The sequence below is a fragment of the Dendrobates tinctorius genome, unplaced genomic scaffold (assembly GCF_039654945.1).
Source record: "Dendrobates tinctorius isolate UK_male_01 unplaced genomic scaffold, ASM3965494v1 ptg000151l, whole genome shotgun sequence".
In the NCBI taxonomy this organism is placed as follows: Eukaryota; Metazoa; Chordata; class Amphibia; order Anura; family Dendrobatidae; genus Dendrobates; species Dendrobates tinctorius.
The window spans coordinates 8175361-8188230 of NW_027361818.1; the positions used below are offsets into that span (position 1 = coordinate 8175361).

Here is a 12870-nt window from a genome sequence, read left to right on the forward strand (position 1 = left end):
AGAGATTTATACAACCACCACTAGAGGGAGCTAACTACATACAGATTTATACAGCCACCACTAGGGGGAGCACACTACATACAGATTTATACAGCCACCACTAGGGGGAGCACACTACATACAGATTTATACAGCCACCACTAGGGGGAGCTCACTACATACAAATTATACAGCCATCGCTAGAAGGAGCTCATTAAATGTAGATTTTTATAGCCACCACTAGGGGGAGCTCACTACATAAAGATTTATAGTCACCACCAGGAGGAGCTCACTACATACAGATTTATACAGCCATCACGAGGGGGAGCTCACTACATACACATTTATACAGCCACCACTAGAGGGAGCTCACTACATACACATTTATACAGCCACCACTAGAGGGAGCTCACTACATACAGATTTCTACAGCCACCACTAGGAGTCTGTAGTCTGTGGAGGAAGGTGTGCTGGTGTTTTTGCTCCAGGAGAGTTACCAGTTTTTTCCACCCAGGAATCCCCCCCCTCTCTGACCCAGGAAAGAGAGGGGTGTAGTGGATGAACTGTGGGGCTGAGTCCCCGTCTCCCACCCCGCGATCTAAGCTCATTGCTGCTGGCAAAGAGGGTCACCAGATCCGGCAAGGCCCGAAACATGGAGGAGCCCAGGAGGACCCAGGAGGGCCTCTGCGGTGGGTGGAAGTAACACCTGTGGAGGTGTCCAGGCCCGATCCTCGGTGAAAACGGGGGACGCATGGCGCCTGCGGTACCCGCTGACGCTCGGGAGGTGGAGACTGTGGGTACCTTGCCGTTGGTCGCCGCTCCCCGCAGTGTTGGTGGTGCGCTGCAGCCGGGGCCGCATCATCGGCGGCATGTGCGGTGGTGTTGGGGCCCCCAACATACAGATCTGATGCTGGGTCAAAGTCAGGGACCCCAGCACCGGTTATCATCTCGGGTGCAGCTGTAATGGCTGCGGCAACACCGGCCCGGACTGCACCCTTGCCGGAGAGAGTCGTACCACTGGGGTCCTCTGCATGTGTGTCACCTGTATCTGCGGGGGACTCGGTGGTGAAGTGCACACAGGAGTGTGGAGATGGTCTGCAGGAGAGGCTGGAGCAACAGTCTGCATCTGCCATTATATGCTCTGCTGAAAAGCAGGGTGTGGTAATTAAACCCTGCAGTATCATTCTTAAAGGGGCAGCTGCACTGCAAATAGCAACCCCCCCAGCAGAAAGCAATGTAAAAAATACAAATGGAAATGTAAACAAGAATGGAAGTGGTGTGAATAGTGTCTGTGACAATGGTGAAGGGTCAGGTGTTGGAGGGGCGGTATCTGCTGGAGGTATGGTTGGTGTGAATTCTGCTAGTGAAAATGGTGAGGCTGAGGTCAGTGAGGTGGAGAGTTCAGGGACTTTAGGGGCTGGTCCATCGCTCCCCTCACCTGCAGGCACCATTAGTTATGCGGCTGCTGCAGGTGGGATTCTGCGGGGTTTTCTTCATCTCCAGACCCAGGGAATGATGCTTTTCGCCGCTGTTTCCTGGAGGCCCTCAAAAAAGGGGAGCGGACGATCAATGTAGAGGGAAGAGATGTGGAGTTGTCCTACTGGCTACACAAGTTTGGTCTAGCTGCCTTCCAAGAGAAAAGGGGAGGGGAGACCGTGTGGTCCCTCCCGACAGCCTGACAGGGGGTCTCCAGGAGAAATGTAGTTTGTCTTCACTGGAGGGGCCATGAGGCATGTCCATGCAGGACAAATATGGTGAAGCTCCTCATGAAGATTGACATCTTTGCTCTGATATATCCTTTTGGGACCTCCACCTTTGATATCAGCTTTGTTCGGCCGGAGGGCTTGGAGCTCTTTTGGTCAAATTATGAGCTGGTAAAGGAGGAGCCCGGCTGGCGAGGGTTTGCCATGGAGGAAATTTCTCGCCAAAGAGGGCCGAAGAAAGTGACCGTTTTAACATGTAATGAGTCTCTTTCTGGCATCGACATAATGACCTGGTTGAGCTGGTGCGGCGAGGTTGTGGAGATCCCTAAGAAGAACCGGGACGATTTTGGCATCTGGTCAGGAGGCTGGACCTTCATGGTAAAGTTGAAGCGGTCAGGGGGCACTGTCACCCACATCCCTTCCTCGGCTTTCCTGGGAAGGGATCGTATTCTGGTCTTCTATCAGGGGCAGCCGAAGGTCTGCCACAGGTGCGGTGATCCTCGCCACTTCAGTGCGGGCTGCAAGGTGCAGAAATGTGCCTTGTGTGGCGAGGTGGGTCACTTCGCCGCATCTTGTGGTGTCATTCGATGTCACCTGTGTGGTGATCTAGGTCACCCATTCAGCCGCTGCCCTCATTCCTTCTCTAATGCCATGGCTGGCCGGGCGGAAGGGAGCCATGAGGAAGTTCTTGGCGGTGCAACCTCTGCAGAGGTTGGAAGTGGCAGCGGGTGAGGAGCTGAGGGGCCGATGAGGAATGGCAGGGCTAGGGGCCCCTCTTACCAGCGGAGGCAGGCAAGGCATCAGGAGGGCGGGGGCAGGAGGAGCCTCGGAAAACTGGGGTAATGGATGCCCCCTCCTCCGAGGCGACGGCCCATGTCACTGAGGCCCCGGGGGAGGAAGCGGTGAATGAGGAGATCAGACGGATGGAGAATGAGGTGGCTGATGTCTCAGATGCCTCCCAATATGAAAGTTTTGATGAGGTTGGAGGGGAACAGACAAAAGAAAGGGGTGACAAGGGTACCAAGAGTGCCAAAAGTAAAAAAACAGAAAAAAAAGAAGGGAGATGGAAAATCTTCTCGCTCCCTGACCAAGGTGCCTAAAGAAGGTCCCAACGACTCCCCTATGATCCCCCTCTCTATCCGGTTCTAAGCCCTTGACGACCCTGCTGAGACGGGGTCGGGGGTGAGGTAACATTGGGAGGGTCTTTGGGAGGGGGCGGAGTCCCTTCTCCAGAGGGTGTGTCTTCCTCAGGAGGTGGGGCCAACCCTGGGTCCAGAGATGAGAAAGAGGAGGGAGGGATGGATACCTCCGTCTCTCTGAAAAGAAGAGGGGGGCTTCATCGTCCGGAGATGAGCGGGCTAGGAAAGTGGGTGGGGGGAAGAAAAAGGCCATCTAACTCGATCACTCATGATGGCGGCACCCACCCCGTTGACTCTGGCGACCATTAATGTCGCTAATATAAAGTCTGATGGGGATAGATTTGCGGCCTTTGATTTTCTCACCCGATTTGAGGCTGACATTTTGTTTTTGCAGGAGACCAGACTTACGGATATGGGGGCCATACGCAAGGCGGAGAGCGAGTGGAGGTGCGGGTCCTCATACTGGTCTCTTGCGGCCGAGCCGTGTAGCGGGGTGGCAGTCCTTTTTAAGACTGCATCGGTTGAATGCCGGAGAGTTATCGAAGTAGAAATGGGGAGGTGCCTGGTCTTAGACGTCTTCATGAGGGGACAGGAACTTCGGCTCATTAACATCTATGATCCACAGTCAAAGTGGGACTGTAAATGTCTCTTCCTGAAGATTAAGCCCTATCTTTTTACGAGCCGGCAGGTGGTCTTTGGAGGTGACTTTAATACTGTCACAAGGCTTTGTCATAGAGGAGGCTCCATTGACTGACTGGCTTATGATAGTAATACTCTTAAGAGCATAGCTAGTGACGCTCGCCTAGTGGATGTCCACATCCGGCACACCCCAGGTCACAGTGGTTTCACCTTTCATAGAGGTAGCTGCAGGTCTAGGATAGACAAGTTTTTTTTGAAGGAGGAAGCCATCTCTTCAGCAGTGTCCATTGTTGAGGTGGAGTTCTCCGATCACTGTCTGATTTATTTTTCTCTGAATGTTTCAGAAACCCCTCGGATGGGAAAAGGACTATGGAAGCTGAATTCGTCCCTCTTGGAAGAAGCAGAGATAAGACAACCCTTTGAGGACTTTCTTCAGAGCCACGTACCGCTTTTGGATCTCTGTAGCGATAAGTCAGAGTGGTGGGAGATGTTCAAGGAACGGGTTGCGAGTTTCTTCTGCCAGCTCTCGAGCCTCAGGAGCCTGAGCAGGTACCGCCTGTATCAGGAACTGAGGAGGAAACTCGAACAGCTCGTCTCGACTGGGGGTGACCGTGAGGAAATCTGCAGAGTGAAGTCTTTACTCAAGAGGTGTCAGTACGATAGGCACACATCTTTGGTTTTTGAGAGGGACTTCGGGAGGTACCGCTCGCCCGACCCCTACAGAAACTGTAAGATGTCAGTGAGTTGTAAGGTGGTGACAGGTTTGGTCGACAGTACGGGTTCCCTGAACAGATCCAAATCAGGGATCCTGGAGGTGATCAGATCTTTCTGCTCACACCTCTTGGGGAAGAGGGATCTGGATCGGAACATGATGTCGGCTTTCCTGGCCGAAGCCATCCCTGAGCCAGGGGATGTCCCCTCGCTTCACGTTTTGACAGAGGCAATCAGGGAAAAGAGAGTGCGACTGGCCATTGATGGGATTCGGCCTAAGAAATCGCCAGGTCCGGATGGCTTAACATCCGAGTTTTATAAGACCTTCAGGGACTCCTTGACTGAGGTGTTTAACGAGCGTCTCTCCTCGGGCACTCTTTCCCGGTCAATGAGGCAGTCGGCCCTGATTATCCTGTCAAAGGGTAAGGACTCTTTCCGTATTGAGAATTGGCATCCCATAGCGCTTCTCAATACGGACCGGAAGGTTCTGGCAAAGGTGCTGCTCAAACGGCTGGTGAAGTTTGCACCTGGGCTCCTTTTGGGGACCCAGCATTGCTCTGTTCCAGGCCGCAGCACTGTTAGTGCTGTGCTCGGTATCCGAGAGGCAGTGGAGCAGGGTAGAGCGGGTCACTGGAAGGGGTATTTGTCGTCTTTAGACCAGGTGAAGGCTTTTGATCGGGTGAATCATGAGTACCTCTGGTCCGTCCTTCTGAGGTACGGTCTGCCTGGGGGGTTTGTGAATTGGCTAAAGATCTTGTATGCAGGGGCAGAGACCTTCCTGCTCGTGAATGGTTGGTCTGGCCGCCCTTTTGAGGTTGGGTCTGGAGTCCGCCAGGGCTGTCCGTTGAGCCCGCTGTTATACGTGTTCGCGATAGATCCCCTTTTAAGGAGGATTGAGCGCGGGCCATTGGCGGGAGTCAGGATGGACCAGGCGGCCCCAGAAGCCACTCTGAGGGTGGTAGCTTATGCCGATGACGTCTCCTTTTTCGTGTCCTCGGGTGAGGAGGCGGAGTGGGTCATGTCCGAGGTTGGTCGCTACTCGGAGGCGTCTGGGTCCAGAATTAATCAGGAAAAGTGTGAGAGTCTCTGGCTGATAGGGGGAGACCCTAGTTTTGGTCTCCTGGACACTCTTCCAGAGCCCCAGGCATCAGCAAAAATTCTAGGCATCGAATTTGGCCCGGGGGACTACCCCCCAGCAAAATTGGGAGGGCAGACTTACGATCGCCGCCCACAAGGTGGACCAATGGAAGGGTTGGTCTTTGACCCTGAGGAAAAGGGTTAGCCTGGTTAAGGGTTTTTGGCTTCCCTTGTTAATATACCTGGGCAGTGTTTGCATGTTGCCAGAGCCTCTCTGGACACGGGTCTACAGCCTGTTTTTCCAGATGTTATGGGAAAATAGGCTGAAACTAGCCAAGCGAGAGGTCACATATCACACAAGGAGACTAGGAGGGTTGGGTATGGTCAACCCAGTGGTGTTTTTAGTAAACACTTTTGTCAAGACTAACATCGCCAACCTCTGGTCAGAGAGGTCTCATCCGTGGGTATTCTCCTGCAGGGGATGGCTTCTGCCCTTCTTCCAGGAATGGGAGACAGGGGGGCAAGTGAAGGACCTACGCACACCGCATGGAACATCTCCCGGCTTACGCTACCCCGGTACTGAAGGTAATCCGCCGGTGGGGTCGAGAAAATTCCTTGACAGGAGGGTCCTGTTGACCCATTTCCAGAAGCCTCTGGTGCTTAAAGATTGCCCGGGCTGTCGGGATCTGGAGGGCGGGCTGAGGTTATTGAATTCTACACGGGTCCCCTTGAAGTTTTGGGACGTGGCTTGGCGCTGCTTCCATGGGAAACTGTAAGGGACAACCTGAAGTGTAGGAACTACGCAGATAGGGGTTGTCCCCGTGAGGAGTGTTGCGACACGCTGGAAAGCATGGAGCACTTCCTCCTTCAGTGTCCTTTTAATACAGGGGTCTACAACAGGGTGGGTGCTTCCATAGACTGGCCTCGGCTGGCACACCTTTCCTATGCGGAGTGGGCGTATGGGGCATTCAGATCCCTGGGTGGACGAGATCGGGGCACTTTATTTCTAGTCAGTTTAGTCATCAGGTTTTACACGTGGAACGCACGGTGCTTAGTGTCAACTCAGCAGAAAATCCTCCCCCGGGACGAGGTTGTTAGGAGCATTCTGGGTGGCCTGGTGAAGGAGCGCTCTCTGGAGTATGACAGGCTGGGTGTAGCGAGGGCCTAGATAAGCAGGTAAATGGTAGGGCCAGGTAGATAGCTTCAGTAGGGACAGGTAGATAGGGGCAGGACAGGGACAGCCGAGGGACAGTTAGGTAGGCACGTGGTGAGTTAGGTAGGGCAGTAGAGGCAGGGAGGGAGAGACAGGGAAAGGTAGGTAGATACATAGGGGCAGATGTCTAGACAGGTAGGGACGGCTGGTAGAGTAAGGATAGAAGCCTGTCATCTCCGGTTTCCTGGTGGCGGGCTGGCGGCTTTTCACTATCAGATTTTTGCTTTGCAGAAGTGAAATACTGATATAGGGCTTACAGGCACCAATCCTGGCTGTGGGTAAGTGTTGTAATATAGCGAGTTATGTAGCATTGTATTGTAGGGTGATGATCCTGTGGCTTATAGGGTTAATGCACCTGTCTTGTAAGCAGGAGGTCATGAGTTCCTCAGTGAGCTTATTTTTGTATTGTGTGGGGTTTTTTTTAGTGGTGGGGAGGGGGTTGGTGGTAGGTTTGTTATAGTTGTATTTGCTGTGTTAAAAAAAATAATAATAAAATATATATATATATATATATATATATATATATATATATATATATATATATATATATATGTAATGTAAAAGAAAGAAAAACAAAATATATAAGAAGAAAAAAAAAGAAAAAATTGTGTGGTTTAGATAGATGTGTTTTAAGCCAGGTGGCTTTCATGTTTCTTTTTGGGCGATGGACCAGAGTTTTGTTTGTCAGGTTTGGTATGAAGTGTGTATGTGCACGAGTATTAATAAAATGTTTCTTCTCTCCTTGGGTGAGGTAACCTGGGGAGAGGAGAACTGGAGTAATCAAAAAGTGAAAAGACGAGTAAAGGACAGAAAACAGCATAAGAGAGAAAGATGATGGAGAAAGCTTCTCTGAGAAAGAAGAAGACAGTTTGATTTTTGTTTTATTTTGGGGGGGTTGTTTTGGCTGGGGGCAATTATGCTGGACTCGGACTTTGCTTTGGACTGGGAGGGTATTGTTGGACTCGGACGATTGCTTTTGCTGGGGTTTGATTTTTGCTATTTATTGATTGTAAGTTTTGCATTTTTATAATAAAAGAGTTCACTACATACAGATTCCAAGTCACCACTAGGGGGAGCTCACTATATACAGATTTATACAGTCACCACTAGAGGGAGCTCACTACATACAGATTTATAAAGCCACCACTAGGGGGAGCTCACTACATACAGATTTATACAGTCACCACTAGAGGAAGCTCACTACATACAGATTTATACAGTCACCACTAGAGGAAGCTCACTATATACAGATTATACAGTCACCACTAGAGGAAGCTCACTATATACAGATTTATACAGTCACCACTAGAGGAAGCTCACTATATACAGATTATAGTCACCTCTAGGGGGAGCTCACTACATAGATTTATACAGCTACCACTAGAGGGAGCTCACTACATACAGATTTATACAGCCAACACTAGAAGGAGCTCACGACACACAGTTTTATACAGCCACCAATAGAGGGAGCTCACTACACACAGATTTATACAGTCACCACTAGAGGGAGCTCACTACATAGATTATACAGCCACCACTAGAGGGAGATCACTACATACTGACTTATACCGCCACAACTAGGGGAGCTCAAGCACATAAGTGTATACAGGCACCACTAGAAAGAGCTCACTGCCTGTACATTTACACAGCCACCACTACATAAAGTTTTATACAGTCCCCACCAGAGGGAGCTCACCACATACAGATTCATGTAGTTACCACTAGGGGGAGGTCACTACAAACAGATTTATACAGGCACCACTAAAGGGAGCTCACTACATACCAATTTATGCAATCACCACTAGAGGGAGCTCACTACATACAGATTTCTGCAATCACCACTAGAGGGAGCTCGCTACATACAGATATATACAGCCACTACTAGGGGAAGCTCACTACATAGAGATTTATACAGTCACCACTAGAGGGAGCTCACTACATACAGATTTATACAGCCATCAATAGAGGGAGCTGACTACATACAGATTTATACAGTCACCCCTAGGGGGAGCTCACTATATACAGATTATACAGCCACCACTAGGGGGAGCTCACTACATACAGATTTATACAGTCACCACTAGAGGAAACTCACTACATACAGATTTATACAGCCACCATTATAGGGTGCTCACTACATACAGATTTATACAGTCACCACTAGAGGGAGCTCACTACATACAGATTATACAGTCACCACTAGGGGGAGCTCACCACATACAGATTTATACAGCCACGACTAGAAGAAGCTCACTATATACAGATTATACAGTCACCACTAGGGGGAGCTCACTGCATACAGATTTAAACAGTCACCACTAGGGGGAGCTCACCACATACAGATTTATACAGTCACCACTAGAGGAAGCTCACTATATACAGATTATACAGTCACCACTAGGGGGAGCTCACTGCATACAGATTTATACAGTCACCACTAGAGGGAGCTCACTATATACTGATTATACAATCACCACTAGGGGGAGCTCACCACATACAGATTTATACAGTCACCACTAGGGGGAGCTCACTACATACAGATTATACAGTCACCACTAGGGGGAGCTCACTGCATACAGATTTATACAGTCACCACTAGAGGAAGCTCACTATATACAGATAATACAGCCACCACTAGGGGGAGCTCACTACATACAGATTTATACAGTCAACACTAGAGGGCGCTCACTACATACAGATTATACAGTCACCACTAGGGGGAGCTCACTACATACAGATTTATACAGTCACCACTAGGGGGAGCTCACTGCATACAGATTTATACAGTCACCACTAGAGGGAGCTCACTATATACAGATTATACAGTCACCACTAGGGGGAGCTCACTACATACAGATTAATACAGTCACTACTAGGGGGAGCTCACTACATACAGATTTATACAGTCACCACTAGAGGGAGCTCACTATATACAGATTATACAGTCACCACTAGGGGGAGCTCAGTACATACAGATTTATACAGTCACCACTAGGGGGCGCTCACTGCATACAGATTTATACAGTCACCACTAGAGGGAGCTCACTATATACAGATTATACAGTCACCACTAGGGGGAGCTCACTACATACAGATTTATACAGTCACCACTAGGGGGAGCTCACTGCATACAGATTTATACAGTCACCACTAGGGGGAGCTCACTACATACAGATTATACAGTCACCACTAGGGGGAGCTCACTGCATACAGATTTATACTGCCACCACTAGAGGGAGCTCACTACATACAGCGGCTATCCACTACAATACTAACAGTATGAATCTGCACGGTGGAGAAGGCAGAACATGACACATGGACTCTCCTGCTGATGTGATTGTGACCCGGCATCTTGTTTTCTCGATGATGTGTTTATGTTCTGAGCGCATACATAATCTCTGTCCAGCGATGTTGTGCTGACACGAGCACGCTGCGGCCTGTCACGCTAATATCATTACAGCTCTGTACAGAGTTATTGTTTTTTAATGGCCGACAGCTGAGCAACTAAATGTATCACACAGATGAATCAGACAACACATGAGGATGACAGTAACCATAGAAAGGATTGATACACTGCTGAGCCGTGTATCCAGTCCTCTCCTGTGTGATACTGTCTGCTGAGCTGTGTATCTAATCCTATCCTGTGTGATACTGACTGCTGAGCTGTGTATCTAATCCTATCCTGTGTGATACTGACTGCTGAGCTGTGTATCTAATCCTATCCTGTGTGATACTGACTGCTAAGCTGTGTATCTAATCCTCTCCTGTGTGATACTGACTGCTGAGCCGTGTATCTAATCCTATCCTGTGTGATACTGACTGCTGAGCCGTGTATCCAGTCCTCTCCTGTGTGATACTGACTGTTGAGCTGTGTATCTAATCCTATCCTGTGTGATACTGACTGCTGAGCTGTGTATCTAATCCTATCCTGTGTGATACCATCTGCTGAGCCATGTATCTAATCCTATCCTGTGTGATACTGACTGCTGACCCATGTATCTAATCCTCTCCTGTGTGATACTGACTGCTGAGCTGTGTATCTAATCCTATCCTGTGTGATACCATCTGCTGAGCCGTGTATCTAATCCTATCCTGTGTGATACTGACTGCTGACCCGTGTATCTAATCCTATCCTGTGTGATACTGTCTGCTGAGCCACGTATCTAATCCTCTCTTGTGTGATACTGTCTGCTGAGCCACGTATCTAATCCTCTCCTGTGTGATACTGACTGCTGAGCCATGTATCTAATCCTATCCTGTGTGATACTGACTGCTGAGCCGTGTATGTAATCCTCTCTTGTGTGATACTGTCTGCTGAGCCACGTATGTAATCCTCTCCTGTGTGATACTGACTGCTGACGCATGTATCTAATCCTATCCTGTGTGATACTGTCTGCTGAGCCACGTATCTAATCCTCTCTTGTGTGATACTGACTGCTGAGCCGTGTATCTAATCCTATCCTGTGTGATACTGACTGCTGAGCCGTGTATCTAATCCTCTTGTGTGATACTGTCTGCTGAGCTGTGCATCTAATCCTATCCTGTGTGATACTGACTGCTGAGCCACGTATCTAATCCTCTCCTGTGTGATACTGACTGCTGAGCCGTGTATCTAATCTTATCCTGTGTGATACTGACTGCTGAGCCATGTATCTAATCCTCTCTTGTGTGATACTGTCTGCTGAGCCACGTATCTAATCCTCTCCTGTGTGATACTGTCTGCTGAGCCATGTACCTAATCCTCTTCTGTGTGGTACAGTCTGTGTGGTACAGCAGGTGTGGGATACCTGAGTTATGTGCTGTTGGCTCCTCGGGGGCGGGGCCAGATATCCGGTCAGGTGACAGATGCCCTTACCCGCTGGTGCTGCGCCCGTCCGTGGCACAGGTTGTGGCCCCAGGAGGTGGTGGTCAGAAGCAGGTTCAGAGATGCTAGGACAAGAGAGGTGCCCCCTAGTGCCAGCGCCAGGAGTAGCAGCGGAAGCAGGGCTCCTCTGCCGGGTCCTTTCTTGCTCCAGCGAGACATCGATGTCGCTCTGTCCCCTTATTCCCACCTCATTCTATGGTCGCACCGCCTGCGCCTCGTCCTGCTACCAAACACTTCAGTTTACACCCTAGAAGCCCCCGACTGACGCCCCCTCTACATGTCGCCAACGGGCGAGAACAATTCTGAATGAATATTTACACTGAACATTTTTAAAAATATAAATTTCCTTGAGAAATGTTAATTGTTCCTTCCGAACATCCACAGAGAGAAGACGACCTTCGGGAGGGCCACCGGCCTCCGCCCATGTGACAAAGACGAGAGGGTTGCCGCGACTAGGAAGAAAAAATCCAAAAATCAGTCCTCCAAGGGAAAAAACGAAGAAATGTGAGATCAGGAGCTGTCACGTGGTGGTGAGGCGGCGAGCCGGCGTTGGCCAGAGAGCGGCCATATTGTCTGGATCCCTGGCACCGCCACCGGCAACGACGACGGAAGGTTACGGGGATGGTCGGACCCCCGTCCTCCAGAACCAAAATAGAGTCTACGGTGCCTGAAGGATGATGGTGGTGATGATCCCCCCGACTGAGAAGAGTAGAGGAGGAGGAGAAGGAGAAGGACAAGCGAGCGGCCACTCGGAGGAGTGGGACTCAGCACTTCGCACTCCGCTCTTGTGTTTTTCTGGTCTCTGGATGAGCTCCAGAAAAAGAAGGAGAAAAATAAAGAATGACAGGAAATAGAAGGAGAGGAGGGAAGGAGGAGCGAGAGGAGGTGACGGCCAGAGAAAGGAGCACCGACGGGGAGAGGGGGAGGAAGGACAGGAACCACCAGAGGAAGACCACCACCAAGAGGCACAGGGTCCTCACACAGGATGCTGCTGGGAGTAGGCCTCCATCAGTGTTAGGAAGGGGGAGGACCCAAAAGAGAACTGTGGCAGCTGGAGGAGATCTGTGTGTACTGTGCAATGTATATATACAGGAGGAGTGGTACTGTGCAGTGTATATATACAGGAGGAGTGGTACTGTGCAGTGTATATATACAGGAGGAGTGGTACTGTGCAGTGTATATATACAGGAGGAGTGGTACTGTGCAGTGTATATATACAGGAGGAGTGGTGCTGTGCAGTGTATATATACAGGAGGAGTGGTGCTGTGCAGTGTATATATACAGGAGGAGTGGTACTGTGCAGTATATATACGGGAGGAGTGGTACTGTGCAGTGTATATATACAGGAGAAGTGGTACTGTGCAGGGTATATATACAGGAGGAGTGGTGCTGTGCTGTGTATATATACAGGAGGAGTGGTACTGTGCAGTGTATATATACAGGAGGAGTGGTGCTGTGCAGTGTATATATACAGGAGGAGTGGTACTGTGCAGTGTATATATACAGGACAGGAGGAGTGGTACTGTGCAGTGTATATATACAGGA

The 12870-nt window shown here is 49.8% G+C and overlaps 1 protein-coding gene across 1 annotated transcript in view; it reads right to left on the bottom strand.

Annotated features, from left to right (window-relative positions):
• Positions 1 to 12350, bottom strand: part of LOC141049907 (uncharacterized) — a 63964-nt gene extending 51614 nt beyond the window's left edge. The window contains exon 1 of the mRNA XM_073546746.1: positions 11317 to 12350. Within this exon, the coding sequence (XP_073402847.1) occupies positions 11317 to 11484 (168 nt within the window). The 5' untranslated portion in view covers positions 11485 to 12350. The remainder of the gene's footprint in view (positions 1 to 11316) is intronic.
• Positions 12351 to 12870: the final 520 nt, after the last annotated feature.